At 67.3% G+C, this 16698-nt stretch overlaps 1 protein-coding gene across 1 annotated transcript; it reads left to right on the forward strand.

The window, feature by feature from the left end:
* Window positions 1–11: 11 nt before the first annotated feature.
* On the forward strand, window positions 12–16597 carry SMC1A (structural maintenance of chromosomes 1A; the record flags this gene model as incomplete). Its single annotated transcript, XM_075915977.1, is given in 17 exon segments — window positions 12–276; window positions 1128–1316; window positions 1436–1548; window positions 1871–2074; window positions 2641–2879; window positions 6740–6998; window positions 10723–10863; window positions 11051–11133; window positions 12122–12329; window positions 12409–12594; window positions 14241–14353; window positions 14355–14438; window positions 14665–14812; window positions 14957–15094; window positions 15344–15460; window positions 16492–16543; window positions 16546–16597. Coding segments are annotated over 17 exon segments (2435 nt in total), but the record flags the coding sequence as incomplete, so codon positions are not given.
* Window positions 16598–16698: the final 101 nt, after the last annotated feature.

The raw sequence follows: 16698 nt of genomic DNA on the forward strand, positions 1-16698 counted from the left end.
GCGGGAAGTGGCGCCTCTCGCGCGATTTTGCTGTAGCAGCGGCCGCGGCGGCTGTGGGGGGGTGGCTGAGCCCGACCCGGGAGCCAAGATTCCCGCCCGCCCGCGGGTCCCGTGTCCCCTGCGGGCCACCGTAGCCCCTCCCCCCGCGGGGCCCGGCAGCCCCAGCCATGGGGTTCCTCAAGCTGATCGAGATCGAGAACTTCAAGTCTTACAAGGGGCGGCAAATCATCGGGCCCTTCCGGAGGTTCACCGCCATCATCGGGCCCAACGGCTCCGGTAAGGGGTGGTACGGCCCGCGGCCCCCCGCCGCGAGTGGTGCGGTCCATGGAACCCTGCTCCCAGGGCCCCGCCCACGGGGTGGGACGTTCCACGGACCCCTCATGGGGGTGGTACGCGCCGCGCATCCCTCCCCCCCGGGAGCCCCTTTCCCGCGCGCGGGGTACGGCCCGTGGGGGTGGGCGATGGGACGGTCCATGGAACCCCCCACTGGGGAATGGGCCAGTCTATGGAGTGACCCCCCCCCACGAGAGGTAGAGCAGGTGAGACCCTATGAGCCCCCCCCACTGGGGAATGGGCCAGTCCATGGAGTGACCCCCCCACGAGAGGTAGAGCAGGTGAGACCCTATGAGCCCCCCCCACTGGGGAATGGGCCAGTCCATGGAGTGACCCCCCCCCCCACGAGAGGTAGAGCAGGTGAGACCCTATGAGCCCCCCCCACTGGGGAATGGGCCAGTCCATGGAGTGACCCCCCCCCCACGAGAGGTAGAGCAGGTGAGACCCTATGAGCCCCCCCCACTGGGGAATGGGCCAGTCCATGGAGTGACCCCCCCCCACGAGAGGTAGAGCAGGTGAGACCCTATGAGCCCCCCCCACTGGGGAATGGCCAGTCCATGGAGTGACCCCCCCCACGAGAGGTAGAGCAGGTGAGACCCTATGAGCCCCCCCACACTAAGGAATGGTCCAGTCCATGGAGTGACCCCCCCCACCCAAGGGGTGTAGGAACCCCCCATGGGGGGAAGGGGAAGGGTGCTCTCCAGGGACAAGCCTCCCTGAAAGGTGCATGGTACGGCCCAGCGCCCCGGCCCCATGGCGCTAACCCCCCTCTCCCGCCCCCCCCCCCCCCCCAGGCAAGTCGAACCTCATGGACGCCATCAGCTTCGTGCTGGGCGAGAAGACGAGCAACCTGCGGGTGAAGACGCTGCGGGACCTGATCCATGGGGCGCCCGTGGGCAAGCCGGCCGCCAGCCGCGCCTTCGTCAGCATGGTGTACTCCGAGGAGGGGGCCGAGGACCGCACCTTCGCCCGCGTCATCGTGGGTGAGACCCGGGGCGGGGCTCCCGCGGCCGGCAGGGCGGGGGGGTCTCCCCCTGGGGGGCACCGAACCGTGTGTCGGGTGCCGTGGGCAGGGACCGATACTCCCCGGCGTCTCTTGCAGGGGGCTCGTCGGAGTACAAGATCAATAACAAAGTGGTGCAGCTGAGCGAGTACAGCGAGGAGCTGGAGAAGTTGGGGATCCTCATCAAAGCCAGGAACTTCCTTGTCTTCCAGGTGAGGGGCTGACGTGAGCAGCCAAGCGGGAAGTGGCCCAGGGAGCAGGTTTTAGCGGGTCACTGGCCTCGGTTGGGGACCTGCAGCGGCAGCTAGCTGCGTTGGGCTGGGGCATACCTGGGGCAGGAGCGCCGGGATTGGGGGCAGGACCCTGTGGCCGTGGCGGGTCTAGGAGCTGGACCTCGGGGCCGGAGCTCGGGCGACGAGGTGGGAGTTAAAGCGGCTGAATGAATAACCGTTTTCACCTCCCCGCTCCGGGTGGGGCTGGGCGGGAGGAGGGCCGGTCCCCAGGCCTGACCCGGTCCTGTCCCGCTGGCCGCAGGGGGCGGTGGAGTCCATCGCCATGAAGAACCCCAAGGAGCGCACGGCGCTGTTTGAGGAGATCAGCCGCTCGGGGGAGCTGGCCCAGGAGTACGACAAGCGCAAGAAGGAGATGGTGAAGGCCGAGGAGGACACGCAGTTCAACTACCACCGCAAGAAGAACATCGCCGCCGAGCGCAAGGAGGCCAAGCAGGAGAAGGAGGAGGTGGGGGGCTGCAGATGGGCTGGGGTGCCCGTGGAGTGGGCTGAGAGCTGATCGGCACAGAGCCAGGGCAAGGAGGAGGTAGTGGTGTTACAGGGCGCATGGGAGGTGGGGCTGGGCTGGTGTCTGAGCGTTGTGGGGGTAGGAGGGCTCTAGCTGGTGGGGCTGCCCAGAGAGGTTAAATGGGGCTGGAGGGCAGGCTGGTGCTAGTGGCTGGGCGTGGGGCTGGCCAGAGCGGGGTGGAAGATGGGGGTTGTGAGGGGGCTCTGGTGGGCGGGGGATCTGAGTGGGAATTGGGGAGCGGGGGGTAGGAAGGAGCTGTGTGCTATGTGCAAAGTAGGACCTCTTAGACCCCGGGGGCTGGAGGGGTAGGCGGCTGAGGTTGGGCACACAGGAAGAAAGTGAGGTTGTGGGGAGGGAGGGAGGGAGAGTGGGGGTCAAGGCAGGCGGGGTGGGGGCGGGGCTGTGGGATCCCTTACCTGGGCAGGCGGCAGCGGGGCGAGGATTCCGAGGGGCTGGTGGGGGGGATCCCCCGGGCCCAGCGTTTACTCCCCATCCCCCTTGGGCAGGCGGACCGGTACCAGCGCCTGAAGGACGAGGTGGTGCGGGCCCAGGTCCAGCTGCAGCTCTTCAAGCTGTACCACAACGAGGCGGAGATCGAGAAGCTGAACAAGGAGCTGGGCTCCAAGAACAAGGAGATTGACAAGGACAAGAAGCGCATGGACAGGGTGGAGGACGAGCTCAAGGACAAGAAGAAGGAGCTGGGCAAGATGATGAGGGAGCAGCAGCAGATCGAGAAGGAGATCAAGTGAGGCCGGTGTGGGTGCTGGCGCGGGAGGGGACCGTGCCCGGAGCAGGGCTGGGAACCAGGAGATGCTCTTGTGGCCTAGACCTGGAGGAGGGATGCTTCTTGGATTCGTGCACGGCCAAACAGGACCTCTAGAACCAGAGCCGGGCTCTAGACCACCTGCATTCCAGAATGGCCCTTCCCCTTCTAGGTCTACAGGAGGGGCTGCACATCAGGCGGGAAGGAGAGGTTTTGTTCTGGAGCGTGAGCGGGTGTGGGCTGCACTCTAGAACCCAGGGTTACACTAGAAAGCCTGGCCGGCTGTGCTCCAGAATTAAGAGGCGCATTAGGACAGACGGTGGCTGGGCTCTAGAATGGGGTGTGGCGCTACATGGAGGGCCTTCTAGAACGGGAGTGAGATGGCAGAACGCGAGGCTGCGCTCAGGAAGCGTTGTGATTCGCTGGGCCAGGAGCGGGGGTAGGGCCGCACTCTAACACGGGAGGGCAGGGCTTAATCTAGAATGTGCTGTGGGTGGGAAAGGGGAGGGTGTGATCCACTCAGGAGCCCTGTCCAGAGCGAGGGAATACCGGTTCGGATTTGGGCAGCTTGGTGTCGTTCTGAAGGGAACTGGGTCTAGAGCTGAGGGTGTGGGAGTGAGGCTGGAGCCAGCAGGTTGGCGTCGCCGTCTAGAACGGAATTGGGTTGCAGTGAGGTGAGGAGGTGCGGTGGAGTGGTGACTGCTCCCCGTGGTGCGATCTGGAACTGAGCGTTGCCTAGAATAAGGGGAGGTTGGGTCAGACTCGTTCAGCATCAGTACGGTGTCGAACGGGTACGGAGGTTATTCTGGAATGGGGCGTGTTCTAGAATGAGGGTGGCGGTGGTGGTCCCTTCTAGAATCATGGCCGCTCTAGACCAGGAAGTGGGGGTGCAGGTATGTGGGTGAACGATGAAGTGGAGGACCCGAAGCAGCATGCTCTAGAACAAGGTTATGCACAATGCGGCATGTAACACTGTCTAGATTGGATGATCCGTAGCTGTTTGGATGTGCCCTTGAGAATCAGATTGGTAATGCTGTCTGCAGCGCGTGCTCTAGAATGACACTCCGGCAAACCTCTAGAAAACCAGGGTTTAGAACAGGCTGTCTGGGTTGGGTGGCTTAGAACAGGATGGATTTGGACTCCAGAAACATTGATCTGCAGCATGTCAGGTGCACCTGGCTGGGTAGGATGGTCTAGAGTAATAGGAATGTCATCTCTAGAACTGTCGGCCGCACATGCAGCGCTCTCTCTAGTATGTGGGCCGCACCCGCAGAACGGATATGACTGTATTATTATATTGCTGTAATAGAGATCTCACTGAGCCCTGGGTTGAGAAGACCGCTCTAGAGTGAGGTGATCTAGAACTGAGTAGGCCACACTAGGTTGCGTAGCCTTTTGTTGTATGAAAATAAACACTAGAAACAAAATGATCCAGGACAAGGCGGGGTCCTATTTGCTAGCTGGGTGGCGTCTCGCGCTCAGGGCCCGGAGGTGACCGTATTTCGCCTGGGTGGCCAAGCACAGCGTCTATGGCTGGTGAGAGCCGGTGAGCGAGATGATGCTGTCCAGAGATGATCTAGAAACGTGGTGATTTAGCAGGCGGTAGAATCACCGAGCACTAGAGCTGGAAGGGACTTGAGATGTTATTGAGTCCAGCCCCGTGGCCTCGCAGCAGGCCCAAGCACCGTCTAGAGCATCCCTGACAGGCGTGTGTCCAAACTGCTCTTCCAGATCTCCAGAGATGGGGATTCCACAGCCCCCCAGGCAATTTATCCCAGTGTGTCACCCCCGACAGGAAGATTTTCCTAATGTCCGACCTAAACCGTCCTTGCTGCAGTTCAAGCCCATTGCTTCTTGTCCTGTCCTCAGAGGCCAAGGGGAACAATTTTTCTCCGTCTTCCTTTTGACACCCTTTAAATACCTGGAGACCATTCTCATGCCCCCCTCAGTCCACTCCTTTCCAAACTATACAAGCCCAGTTCTTTCAGCCTCCCCTCCTAGCTCGTTCTCTAGACCGGCCATCGGTCTTGCTGCTCTTCTCTGGACCTTCTCCAATGTCTCCACATCTTCCTTGAAATGTGGTGCCCAGAACGGGGGACACTCCTCCAGCTGAGGCCCGACCAGCACATACAGCGGAAGAACGACTCCTCGTGTCTTGCTCACAGCACTCCTGTTCATGCAGCCCAGAAGCAAAATGTGTGGTCCCCTCTGACCCCTGGATCCCTTTCTGCAGGACTCCTTCCTAGACAGTCGCTTCCCGTTCTGTGTGTGGGGCTGATTGTTCCTTCCTAAGTGGAGCCCTTTGCATTGGTCCTTATTAAACTTCATCCTATTTCCCTCCGATTATTTCTCCAGTTTTCCCAGATCAGTTTGAATTCTGACCCTGTTCTCCAAAGCACTTGCCACCCCTCCCAGCTTGGGATCATCTGCAGACTTAATAAGCATCCTTTCTATGCCAATATCTAAATCGTTGATTTAGGTAGGTGACACTGTCTAGGTTGGGCGGCCTAGAACACTGCACAACCTAAAAACATGGTGATTTCGCAAGGGGTAGGTGACGCTGTCTAGGTTGGGTGACCTAGAACACTGCACAACCTAGAAACGTGGTGATGTAGCATGAGTAAGTGACGCTGTCTAGTTTGGGCGGCCTACAACAGTGCACAATTTAGAAACGTGGTGATGTAGCATGGGATAGGTGACGCTGTCTAGGTTGGGCGGCCTACAACAGTGCACAATTTAGAAACGTGGTGATGTAGCATGGGATAGGTGACACTGTCTAGGTTGGGCGGCCTAGAATACTGCACAACCTAGAAATGTGGTGATTTCGCATGGGGTAGGTGACGCTGTCTAGGTTGGGCGGAGTAGAACACTGCACAACCTAGAAATGTGGTGATTTCGCATGGGGTAGGTGACGCTGTCTAGGTTGGGCGGACTAGAACATTGCACAACCTAGAAAGGTGATGATGTAGCATGAGTAGGTGACGCTGTCTAGGTTGGGCGGCCTACAACAGTGCACAACTTAGAAACATGGTGATTTCGCATGAGTAGGTGACGCCGTCTAGGTTGGGCGGCCTAGAACACTGCACAGCCTAGAAACGTGGTGATTTCGCGTGAGTAGGTGACGCCGTCTAGGTTGGGCAGCCTAGAACACTGCACAGCCTAGAAACGTGGTGATTTCGCATGAGTAGGTGACGCTGTCTAGGTTGGGCGGCCTAGAACACTGCACAGCCTAGAAACGTGGTGATTTCGCATGAGTAGGTGACGCCGTCTAGGTTGGGCGGCCTAGAACACTGCACAGCCTAGAAACGTGGTGATTTCGCATGAGTAGGTGACGCCGTCTAGGTTGGGCGGCCTAGAACACTGCACAGCCTAGAAACGTGGTGATTTCGCATGAGTAGGTGACGCCGTCTAGGTTGGGCGGCCTAGAACACTGCACAGCCTAGAAACGTGGTGATTTCGCGTCAGTAGGTGACGCTGTCTAGGTTGGGCGGCCTAGAACACTGCACAGCCTAGAAACGTGGTGATTTCGCATGAGTAGGTGACGCCGTCTAGGTTGGGCGGCCTAGAACACTGCACAGCCTAGAAACGTGGTGATTTCGCGTCAGTAGGTGACGCTGTCTAGGTTGGGTGGCCTAGAACACTGCACAGCCTAGAAACGTGGTGATTTCGCGTCAGTAGGTGACGCTGCGTACGTTGGCTTGTCTAGGACAGCCTAGACGGACACTTTAGAAGCACTGTGGTCTGAGCGGAGCAGGAGGGCTGTGCAGGTTGGATGGCCTAGGACCCTGGGGTCACGGCTGAGCAGGCTGGGATCTGGAACTCGTCGTGTCCCCCCATCCCAGGGAGAAGGACTCGGAGCTGAACCAGAAGCGGCCGCAGTACATCAAAGCCAAGGAGAACACCTCCCACAAGATCAAGAAGCTGGAGGCGGCCAAGAAGTCCCTGCAGAACGCCCAGAAGCAGTACAAGAAGCGCAAGGGCGACATGGACGAGCTGGAGAAGGAGATGCTGTCGGTGGAGAAGGCGCGGCAGGAGTTCGAGGAGCGCATGGAGGAGGAGAGCCAGAGCCAGGGGCGAGACCTCACCCTGGAGGAGAACCAGGTACGAGGCGGGGCTGCCTGTGGCTGATGCTTAAGATGCTTTTACGTGAGGGGCTGGGGCACGACCACGCTGGGTGCAGAACTAGCCAGTGTCCCTCTGGGCTGAAGAACCGGGGCGCTGTGAGCCAGACCCGGGGAGCCTCCCGCCCGGCTCTGCGCGGGTCCGGCTGCCGCCTTTCCGGGGAGCCTCCCGCCCGGCTCTGCGCGGGTCCGGCTGCCGCCTTTCCGGGGAGCCTCCCGCCCGGCTCTGCGCGGGTCTGGCTGCCGCCTTTCCGGGGAGCCCCCCGCCTGGCTCTGCGCGGGTCCGGCTGCCGCCTTTCCGGGGAGCCCCCCGCCCGGCTCTGTGCGGGTCCGGCTGCCGCCTTTCCGGGGAGCCCCCCGCCCGGCTCTGCGCGGGTCCGGCTGCCGCCTTTCCGGGGAGCCCCCCGCCCGGCTCTGCGCGGGTCTGGCTGCCGCCTTTCCGGGGAGCCTCCCGCCCGGCTCTGCGCGGGTCTGGCTGCCGCCTTTCCGGGGAGCCCCCGCCCGGCTCTGCGCGGGTCCGGCTGCCGCCTTTCCGGGGAGCCCCCCGCCCGGCTCTGCGCGGGTCCGGCTGCCGCCTTTCCGGGGAGCCCCCCGCCCGGCTCTGCGCGGGTCCGGCTGCCGCCTTTCCGGGGAGCCCCCCGCCCGGCTCTGCGCGGGTCCGGCTGCCTCCTTTCCGGGGAGCCCCCCGCCCGGCTCTGCGCGGGTCTGGCTGCCGCCTTTCCGGGGAGCCCCCCGCCCGGCTCTGCGCGGGTCCGGCTGCCGCCTTTCCGGGGAGCCCCCCGCCCGGCTCTGCGCGGGTCCGGCTGCCGCCTTTCCGGGGAGCCCCCCGCCCGGCTCTGCGCGGGTCTGGCTGCCGCCTTTCCGGGGAGCCCCCCGCCCGGCTCTGCGCGGGTCCGGCTGCCGCCTTTCCGGGGAGCCTCCCGCCCGGCTCTGCGCGGGTCTGGCTGCCTCCTTTCCGGGGAGCCTCCCGCCCGGCTCTGCGCGGGTCCGGCTGCCGCCTTTCCGGGGAGCCCCCCGCCCGGCTCTGCGCGGGTCCGGCTGCCGCCTTTCCGGGGAGCCCCCCGCCCGGCTCTGCGCGGGTCCGGCTGCCGCCTTTCCGGGGAGCCCCCGCCCGGCTCTGCGCGGGTCCGGCTGCCGCCTTTCCGGGGAGCCTCCCGCCCGGCTCTGCGCGGGTCTGGCTGCCGCCTTTCCGGGGAGCCCCCCGCCCGGCTCTGCGCGGGTCCGGCTGCCGCCTTTCCGGGGAGCCTCCCGCCCGGCTCTGCGCGGGTCTGGCTGCCGCCTTTCCGGGGAGCCTCCCGCCCGGCTCTGCGCGGGTCCGGCTGCCGCCTTTCCGGGGAGCCTCCCGCCCGGCTCTGCGCGGGTCCGGCTGCCGCCTTTCCGGGGAGCCCCCCGCCCGGCTCTGCGCGGGTCCGGCTGCCGCCTTTCCGGGGAGCCCCCGCCCGGCTCTGCGCGGGTCTGGCTGCCGCCTTTCCGGGGAGCCCCCCGCCTGGCTCTGCGCGGGTCCGGCTGCCGCCTTTCCGGGGAGCCTCCCGCCCGGCTCTGCGCGGGTCCGGCTGCCGCCTTTCCGGGGAGCCTCCCGCCCGGCTCTGCGCGGGTCTGGCTGCCGCCTTTCCGGGGAGCCCCCGCCCGGCTCTGCGCGGGTCCGGCTGCCGCCTTTCCGGGGAGCCCCCGCCCGGCTCTGCGCGGGTCTGGCTGCCGCCTTTCCGGGGAGCCCCCCGCCTGGCTCTGCGCGGGTCTGGCTGCCGCCTTTCCGGGGAGCCTCCCGCCCGGCTCTGCGCGGGTCTGGCTGCCTCCTTTCCGGGGAGCCCCCCGCCTGGCTCTGCGCGGGTCCGGCTGCCGCCTTTCCGGGGAGCCTCCCGCCCGGCTCTGCGCGGGTCTGGCTGCCGCCTTTCCGGGGAGCCTCCCGCCCGGCTCTGCGCGGGTCTGGCTGCCGCCTTTCCGGGGAGCCTCCCGCCCGGCTCTGCGCGGGTCCGGCTGCCGCCTTTCCGGGGAGCCTCCCGCCCGGCTCTGCGCGGGTCTGGCTGCCGCCTTTCCGGGGAGCCTCCCGCCCGGCTCTGCGCGGGTCCGGCTGCCGCCTTTCCGGGGAGCCTCCCGCCCGGCTCTGCGCGGGTCCGGCTGCCGCCTTTCCGGGGAGCCTCCCGCCCGGCTCTGCGCGGGTCCGGCTGCCGCCTTTCCGGGGAGCCCCCCGCCCGGCTCTGCGCGGGTCCGGCTGCCGCCTTTCCGGGGAGCCCCCCGCCCGGCTCTGCGCGGGTCTGGCTGCCGCCTTTCCGGGGAGCCTCCCGCCCGGCTCTGCGCGGGTCCGGCTGCCGCCTTTCCGGGGAGCCTCCCGCCCGGCTCTGCGCGGGTCTGGCTGCCGCCTTTCCGGGGAGCCCCCCGCCCGGCTCTGCGCGGGTCCGGCTGCCTCCTTTCCGGGGAGCCCCCCGCCCGGCTCTGCGCGGGTCTGGCTGCCGCCTTTCCGGGGAGCCCCCGCCCGGCTCTGCGCGGGTCTGGCTGCCGCCTTTCCGGGGAGCCTCCCGCCCGGCTCTGCGCGGGTCCGGCTGCCGCCTTTCCGGGGAGCCTCCCGCCCGGCTCTGCGCGGGTCTGGCTGCCGCCTTTCCGGGGAGCCCCCGCCTGGCTCTGCGCGGGTCCGGCTGCCGCCTTTCCGGGGAGCCCCCGCCCGGCTCTGCGCGGGTCCGGCTGCCGCCTTTCCGGGGAGCTGCAGTCGCAGTTGGAGACAGAAATTCTCCTCAACCCTTGTCCAAAATGAGTGGCATTGCTGGTCCCCAGCGCTCCGCCCCAGAACAGGTTATCCATCCGCGCCAGGCGAGCCGGCCCTGGGCAGCGTTGTGTGCGGCTGGTCCCCAGCGCTCCACCCCAGAACAGGTTATCCATCCGCGCCAGGCGTGCCAGCCCTGGGCAGCGTTGTGTGCGGCTGGTCCCCAGCGCTCCACCCCAGAACAGGTTATCCATCCGCGCCAGGCGTGCCAGCCCTGGGCAGCGTTGTGTGCGGCTGGTCCCCAGCGCTCCGCCCCAGAACAGGTTATCCATCCGCGCCAGGCGAGCCGGCCCTGGGCAGCGTTGTGTGCGGCTGGTCCCCAGCGCTCCGCCCCAGAACAGGTTATCCATCCGCGCCAGGCGAGCCGGCCCTGGGCAGCGTTGTGTGCGGCTGGTCCCCAGCGCTCCACCCCAGAACAGGTTATCCATCCGCGCCAGGCGAGCCGGCCCTGGGCAGCGTTGTGTGCGGCTGGTCCCCAGCGCTCCACCCCAGAACAGGTTATCCATCCGCGCCAGGCGAGCCGGCCCTGGGCAGCGTTGTGTGCGGCTGGTCCCCAGCGCTCCGCCCCAGAACAGGTTATCCATCCGCGCCAGGCGAGCCGGCCCTGGGCAGCGTTGTGTGCGGCTGGTCCCCAGCGCTCCACCCCAGAACAGGTTATCCATCCGCGCCAGGCGAGCTGGACCTGGGCAGCGTTGTGTGTGGCTGGTCCCCAGCGCTCCGCCCCAGAACAGGTTATCCATCCGCGCCAGGCGAGCCGGCCCTGGGCAGTGTTGTGTGCGGCTGGTCCCCAGCGCTCCGCCCCAGAACAGGTTATCCATCCGCGCCAGGCGAGCCGGCCCTGGGCAGCGTTGTGTGCGGCTGGTCCCCAGCGCTCCGCCCCAGAGGTGTCTGCAGCTGAGAGCAGCTGGGGATTGAGGCTGTGGCCCGCCTGTTCTCCTCCGCCCCGCAGGTGAAGAAGTACCACCGGCTGAAGGAGGAGGCCAGCAAGAGAGCTGCCACGCTGGCCCAGGAGCTGGAGAAGTTTAACCGGGACCAGAAAGCGGATCAGGACCGGCTGGACCTGGAGGAGAGGAAGAAAGTGGAGACCGAGGTGAGACCAATTTCCTCTCTTGGCAGCCTGGGCCTCCCCGGTGCCACCCATCTGTGACCCCCGCCAGCTCCTGCTCCCCCCCCACCGCCCATCCGTGCCCCTCACTGCTGCTGGGACCCTTCGCCAGTGTCTGTCCCTCCCCCCGTCCTGCCATCTGTGCGTCCGTCTCATGCTCCTGCCCCCCCAGGCCAAGATCAAGCAGAAGCTGCGGGAGATCGAGGAGAACCAGAAGCGGATTGAGAAGCTGGAGGAGTACATCGCTACCAGCAAGTACGCCGGGCCGGGGGGGCTCTCCCTTGGTTCTTTCAGGGCCCAGCACTAGGGGGACCAGTTCCCACGGCAGTGGATCCTGGGGGCGCCATGCTGCAGGGAGCAGGGCAGGTAGTTGGCATGGGGGTGCTCTCCAGTGGCAGTCGGGGCCGGGCACGGAGGGCGGTGAGTGGGGAGGGCGGGGGGCAGTGGGTGTCTGGCAGGGGAGCGCTCTCCCTGGGCACTGGTGGGGTGGTGCAGGTGGGTGCCAGGCAGGTGCTGGGTGCGTGGGTGGCGATGGGTGTTGGCGGGGAGGGTGATCTCCCTGGGCACTGGTGGGGTGCAGGTGGGTGCCAGGCGGGTGCTGGGTGCGTGGGTGGCGATGGGCGTTGGCAGGGAGGGCGATCTCCCTGGGCACTGGTGGGGTGCAGGTGGGTGCCAGGCGGGTGCTGGGTGCGTGGGTGGCGATGGGCGTTGGCGGGGAGGGTGATCTCCCTGGGCACTGGTGGGGTGCAGGTGGGTGCCAGGCAGGTGCTGGGTGCGTGGGTGGCGATGGGTGTTGGCGGGGAGGGTGATCTCCCTGGGCACTGGTGGGGTGCAGGTGGGTGCCAGGCGGGTGCTGGGTGCGTGGGTGGCGATGGGCGTTGGCGGGGAGGGTGATCTCCCTGGGCACTGGTGGGGTGCAGGTGGGTGCCAGGCGGGTGCTGGGTGCGTGGGTGGCGATGGGCGTTGGCGGGGAGGGTGATCTCCCTGGGCACTGGTGGGGTGCAGGTGGGTGCCAGGCGGGTGCTGGGTGCGTGGGTGGCGATGGGTGTTGGCGGGGAGGGTGATCTCCCTGGGCACTGGTGGGGTGCAGGTGGGTGCCAGGCGGGTGCTGGGTGCGTGGGTGGCGATGGGCGTTGGCGGGGAGGGCGATCTCCCTCGGCACAGGGTAATGTGCCAGGCGGGGGGGAGGCCCCCCGGTCCCAGCGGCACGGCCCCTGCGCACTCACCCCCCCGCGCCGCGCAGGCAGTCGCTGGAGGAGCAGAAGAAGCTGGAGGGGGAGCTGACGGAGGAGGTGGAGCTGGCCAAGCGGCGCATCGACGAGATCAACAAGGAGCTGAACCAGGTGATGGAGCAGCTGGGGGACGCCCGCATCGACCGCCAGGAGAACAGCCGCCAGCAGCGCAAGGCCGAGATCATGGAGAGCATCAAGCGCCTCTACCCCGGCTCCGTGGTGCGTGGGGGGCTGGGACCGGGGGGGGGGCACGGCGCCGGGGGTCCCTGCCCCGCTCACGCCCTGCCCCCCTGCGCAGTACGGGCGGCTCATCGACCTCTGCCAGCCCACGCAGAAGAAATACCAAATCGCCGTCACCAAGGTGCTGGGCAAGAACATGGACGCCATCATCGTGGACTCGGAGAAGACGGGCCGCGACTGCATCCAGTACATCAAGGAGCAGCGGGGCGAGCCGGAGACCTTCCTGCCCCTGGACTACCTGGAGGTGGGTCGCAGCCCGGAGCCGCTGCGGGTTCGCTCGGCCGCGGGGGCGGGAAATCCCCTCGCGCCGCGGGGCTGGAATGCAGCCGCCCGCGCTCGGGGCGGAAAAGAGGCCGAACCGGGCCACAGCGGGAGGCGGCCAGTTGGCAGCGGGGGGGGCGAGAAGCTGGAGAAGAGCTGGCTGGGAGGGGCAGGGCGGGAGGGGGCAGGGAATGAGTCGCTCCCCCCACCCAGACCCCCAGGCCCAGGGGTCACCGAGGGGCTGAAGAGGCAGCGGCTTAGCGCACACGAGAGAAGGATTTGCCCAGCACGCGTTGGCCTGTGGAACTCACCGCTGCAGGATGGATCTCTGCAGCGTTGGCCTGTCCTGTCCATTCCCTCTGACGCCTCTGGCATTGGCGGCGCTGACCCGCTGCTCACCTCTGGGGTGTCTGCAGCTTGCTGCCTGCCCCCCCACACTGATTCCATCTCAGAATCCTAGAGCGGGAAGGGACCTCGCGAGGTCGAGTCCAGGCAGGACCAGGCACCGTCTAGTCCGTCGCTGGCAGGCGTCTGTCCAACCTGCTCTTCAATGTCTCCAGGGACGGAGATTCCACAACCCCCAGGCAACTTATCCCAGTGTGTCACCCCCCTGACAGGCAGGACGTGTCTCCTGATGTCCAGCCTCAACCTCCCTGGCTGCAGTTCAAGCCCCTTGCTCCTTGGGCCTCTGAGGACGGGACAGAGGAACCATTTTTCTCCCTCCTCCCTGTGGCACCCTTTCCGATCCCTGAAAACTGCTCACGTCCCCTCTCAGCCGGCTCCTTTCCAAACGGAACCAGCCCAGTTCTTTCAGCCTCCCCTCCTAGCTCCGGCCAGTCTTGTTGCTCTTCTCTGGACTTTCTCCAATGTCTCCACGTCTTCCTTGAACCGTGGTGCCCAGAACTGGGGACAGTCCTCCAGCGGAGGCCCTGACCAGCGCAGAGCAGAGCGGGAGAACGACTCCGCGCGTCGGCTCACAGCGCTCCCGTTGATCCATCGCGTTTGCTCTGACCCCTAGATCCCTTTCTGCAGGACCCCTCCCTAGACCGTCGCTTCCTGTTCTGTGTGTGACACGGATTGGTCCTTCCTAAGTGGAGCCCTTTGCCTTGGTCCTTGTTAAACTTCAGCCTGTTGACCTCCGACCATTTCTCCAGTGCGCCCAGACCGTTGGGGATGACGCCCCCATTCGCCAAAGCTCTTGCCAGCCCTCGGTGGAAGTTTCCATCTCGGCCGAGCCAGGAGCCGCGGCAGTTTGATCTCAGGCCGTCCGCTGCGGGTGCCTTGGGGTGGCCGACCCGCGCCCGGGGGCTCAGAAAGCCGCATCCGGGTGGGCGTCCCCAAGTCGCCTGCGCGGCGGGAAATGGCTGAAAACGTGGCTCTCCCCTCGTGGCCCGGCCCGACGGGGACGATTTCAGTGAATGAAATCAAAGTGCTGGGGGGTGTTTCCAAATCGCCCTCGCTCTTCGCCTTCACAGTTATTAACCCCCCAAATTCTCTCAAGCCAGCTGAGCAGGACAAACCCCCCCCCCCCCCCCGGACAGCCTCCCTTAAACCCAGGTGCCTGGGCGCCCGTTTGCCAGGGCAGCTGGGCGACGCCCCCCGCCCCTCACCCGCGCTCTGCCCGCCCAGGTGAAGCCCACGGACGAGAAGCTGCGGGAGCTGAAGGGGGCCAAGCTGGTGATCGACGTGATCCGCTACGAGCCGCCCCACATCAAGAAGGCCCTGCAGTACGCCTGCGGAACGCCTGGTGTGCGACAACGTGGAGGACGCCCGGCGCATCGCCTTCGGGGGCCACCAGAGGCACAAGGTGAGCCTGGCCCCGGCTCAGTGCAGACCCCGGCTGCGGGTCACTGGAGCCCTCGCTCTCCAGCATCTAGCCCGGCCCCTGCCAGGGGAACCAACAGCCACTCCCAGCCCCGGGCAGGGATGGGGGAGGAGCTCCCGGAAGGGGCGGGGCCCGGAGCGCGCCGCATGGTGATCTCTAGGGCCCAGGGCGCCAGGGTCGCGCCCCCCCACGCTGCCTGCCCTGACCCGCCGCGCCTTCGCCCCCCAGAACGGTCGCCCTGGACGGCACGCTCTTCCAGAAGTCGGGGGTGATCTCCGGCGGCGCCAGCGACCTGAAGGCCAAGGCCCGGCGCTGGGACGAGAAGGCCGTGGACAAGCTGAAGGAGAAGAAGGAGAGGCTGACGGAGGAGCTGAAGGTGAGGGGGGCTGGGGGTCCGTTGCTGGGAGGGGGGGCTGGGTGTCCGTGCTGGGGGGGGGGGGCTGGGCTCCGTGCAGGGAGGGGGGCGGGGGGTCCGTGCAGCTGTGCCCCGGCTGCTGGTAACCCCTCCCTCCCGCCTCAGGAGCAAATGAAGGCCAAGCGCAAGGAGGCGGAGCTGCGGCAGGTCCAGTCCCAGGCCCACGGCCTGCAGATGCGGCTGAAATATTCCCAGAGCGACTTGGAACAGACCAAGACCCGGCACCTGGCCCTGAACCTCCAGGTACAGCGGAGTGACCCCCCCACGCCCCTTCCTGGGGGGCTCCCAGGCATCTGTTCCGGGCGGGGGGACAGGACAGATGCCTCTCGGGTGGGGGGTGGGGCTGTAAAAGGTCCTGGGGGGGAAGCTGCTGGGGTGGGGCGGAGGCTGCTGGGTGGGAGGGGACAGGACCGGGGCAGAAGAGGGAGCTGGAGGTGGCTGGGGGCAGGCAGGCAGCCCCCCCGCTGGTATTTACCTCCCCCCCCCCCCCAGGAAAAGTCGAAGCTGGAGAGTGAACTGGCCAACTTCGGGCCCCGCATCAACGACATCAAACGAATCATCCAGAGCCGGGAGCGGGAGATGAAGGATCTCAAGGAGAAGATGAACCAGGTGAGCCTGGGGGGCGGGGTCCAGGCCTCTGCCTGGCGCCTGCTGCAACGCGGGGGGGGGGGGGGGGGGGGTCCGTGTGGCCTCTCTCGGCCTGCCCCATGCAGTGCGCTGTGCCGGCTGCGCTCCACCGGGCCTGCTCCCGTGACCGTCAGAGATCAGACAGTGGAGCGCTGTGTGTTGGGGGGGGACGCGGGCCCTGCGGGGGGCTGGCTGGGCTGGGCTGGGCTGTGTGTGGGGGGGGACGCGGGCCCTGCGGGGGGGCTGGGCTGGGCTGTGTGTGGGGGGGACGCGGGCCCTGCGGGGGGGCTGGGCTGGGCTGGGCTGTGTGTTGGGGGGAGCGCGGGCCCTGCGGGGGGGGGGCTGGGCTGGGCTGTGTGTGGGGGGGGACGCGGGCCCTGCGGGGGGGCTGGGCTGGGCTGTGTGTGGGGGGGACGCGGGCCCTGCGGGGGGGCTGGGCTGGGCTGTGTGTTGGGGGGGACGCGGGCCCTGCGGGGGGGCTGGGCTGGGCTGGGCTGTGTGTGGGGGGGGACGCGGGGCCCTACGGGGGGGCGGGCGGCTGTGGGTTGAGGGGACGCAGGCCCTGCGGGGGGGCGGGGCTGTGGGTTGGGGGGACGCGGGCCCTGCGGGGGGGCGGGGCTGCGGGTTGGGGGGACGCGGGCCCTGCGGGGGGGGCGGGGCTGTGGGTTGGGGGGACGCGGGCCCTGCGGGGGGGCTGGGCGGGGCTGTGGGTTGGGGGGACGCGGGCCCTGCGGGGGGCGGGGCTGTGGGTTGGGGGGACGCGGGCCCTGCGGGGGGCGGGGCTGTGGGTTGGGGGGACGCGGGCCCTGCGGGGGGGCGGGGCTGTGGGTTGGGGGGGCGCGGGCCCTGCGGGGGGGCGGGGCTGTGGGTTGGGGGGGCCCTGCAGTACATCCCTGCTGCCTCGCGGGGTGGCTGCTGGGCTCCTGGGGTGGTGCTGGGTTGGTATCCTGGGCCCAGGAGGGGTGTCAGGGTGGGGGGAGGGTCGCCCCCAGCCAGTGTCTGACACCCCCCAGGTGGAGGACGAGGTGTTCGAGGAGTTCTGCCGGGAGATCGGGGTGAGGAACATCCGGAGTTCGAGGAGGAGAAGGTGAAGCGGCAGAATGAGATTGCCAAGAAAAGGTACCAGCCCCCCCCCCCGCCCCCCCGGCCAGGAGGGAGCAGCCCCCCAAAGGGACAGCCCCTGCCCCCCCCAGCCCCTGCAGCACCCAGGGGCCCAGTGC

This window comes from Pelodiscus sinensis, unplaced genomic scaffold (genome assembly GCF_049634645.1).
Source record: "Pelodiscus sinensis isolate JC-2024 unplaced genomic scaffold, ASM4963464v1 ctg187, whole genome shotgun sequence".
Taxonomy (NCBI): domain Eukaryota; kingdom Metazoa; phylum Chordata; order Testudines; family Trionychidae; genus Pelodiscus; species Pelodiscus sinensis.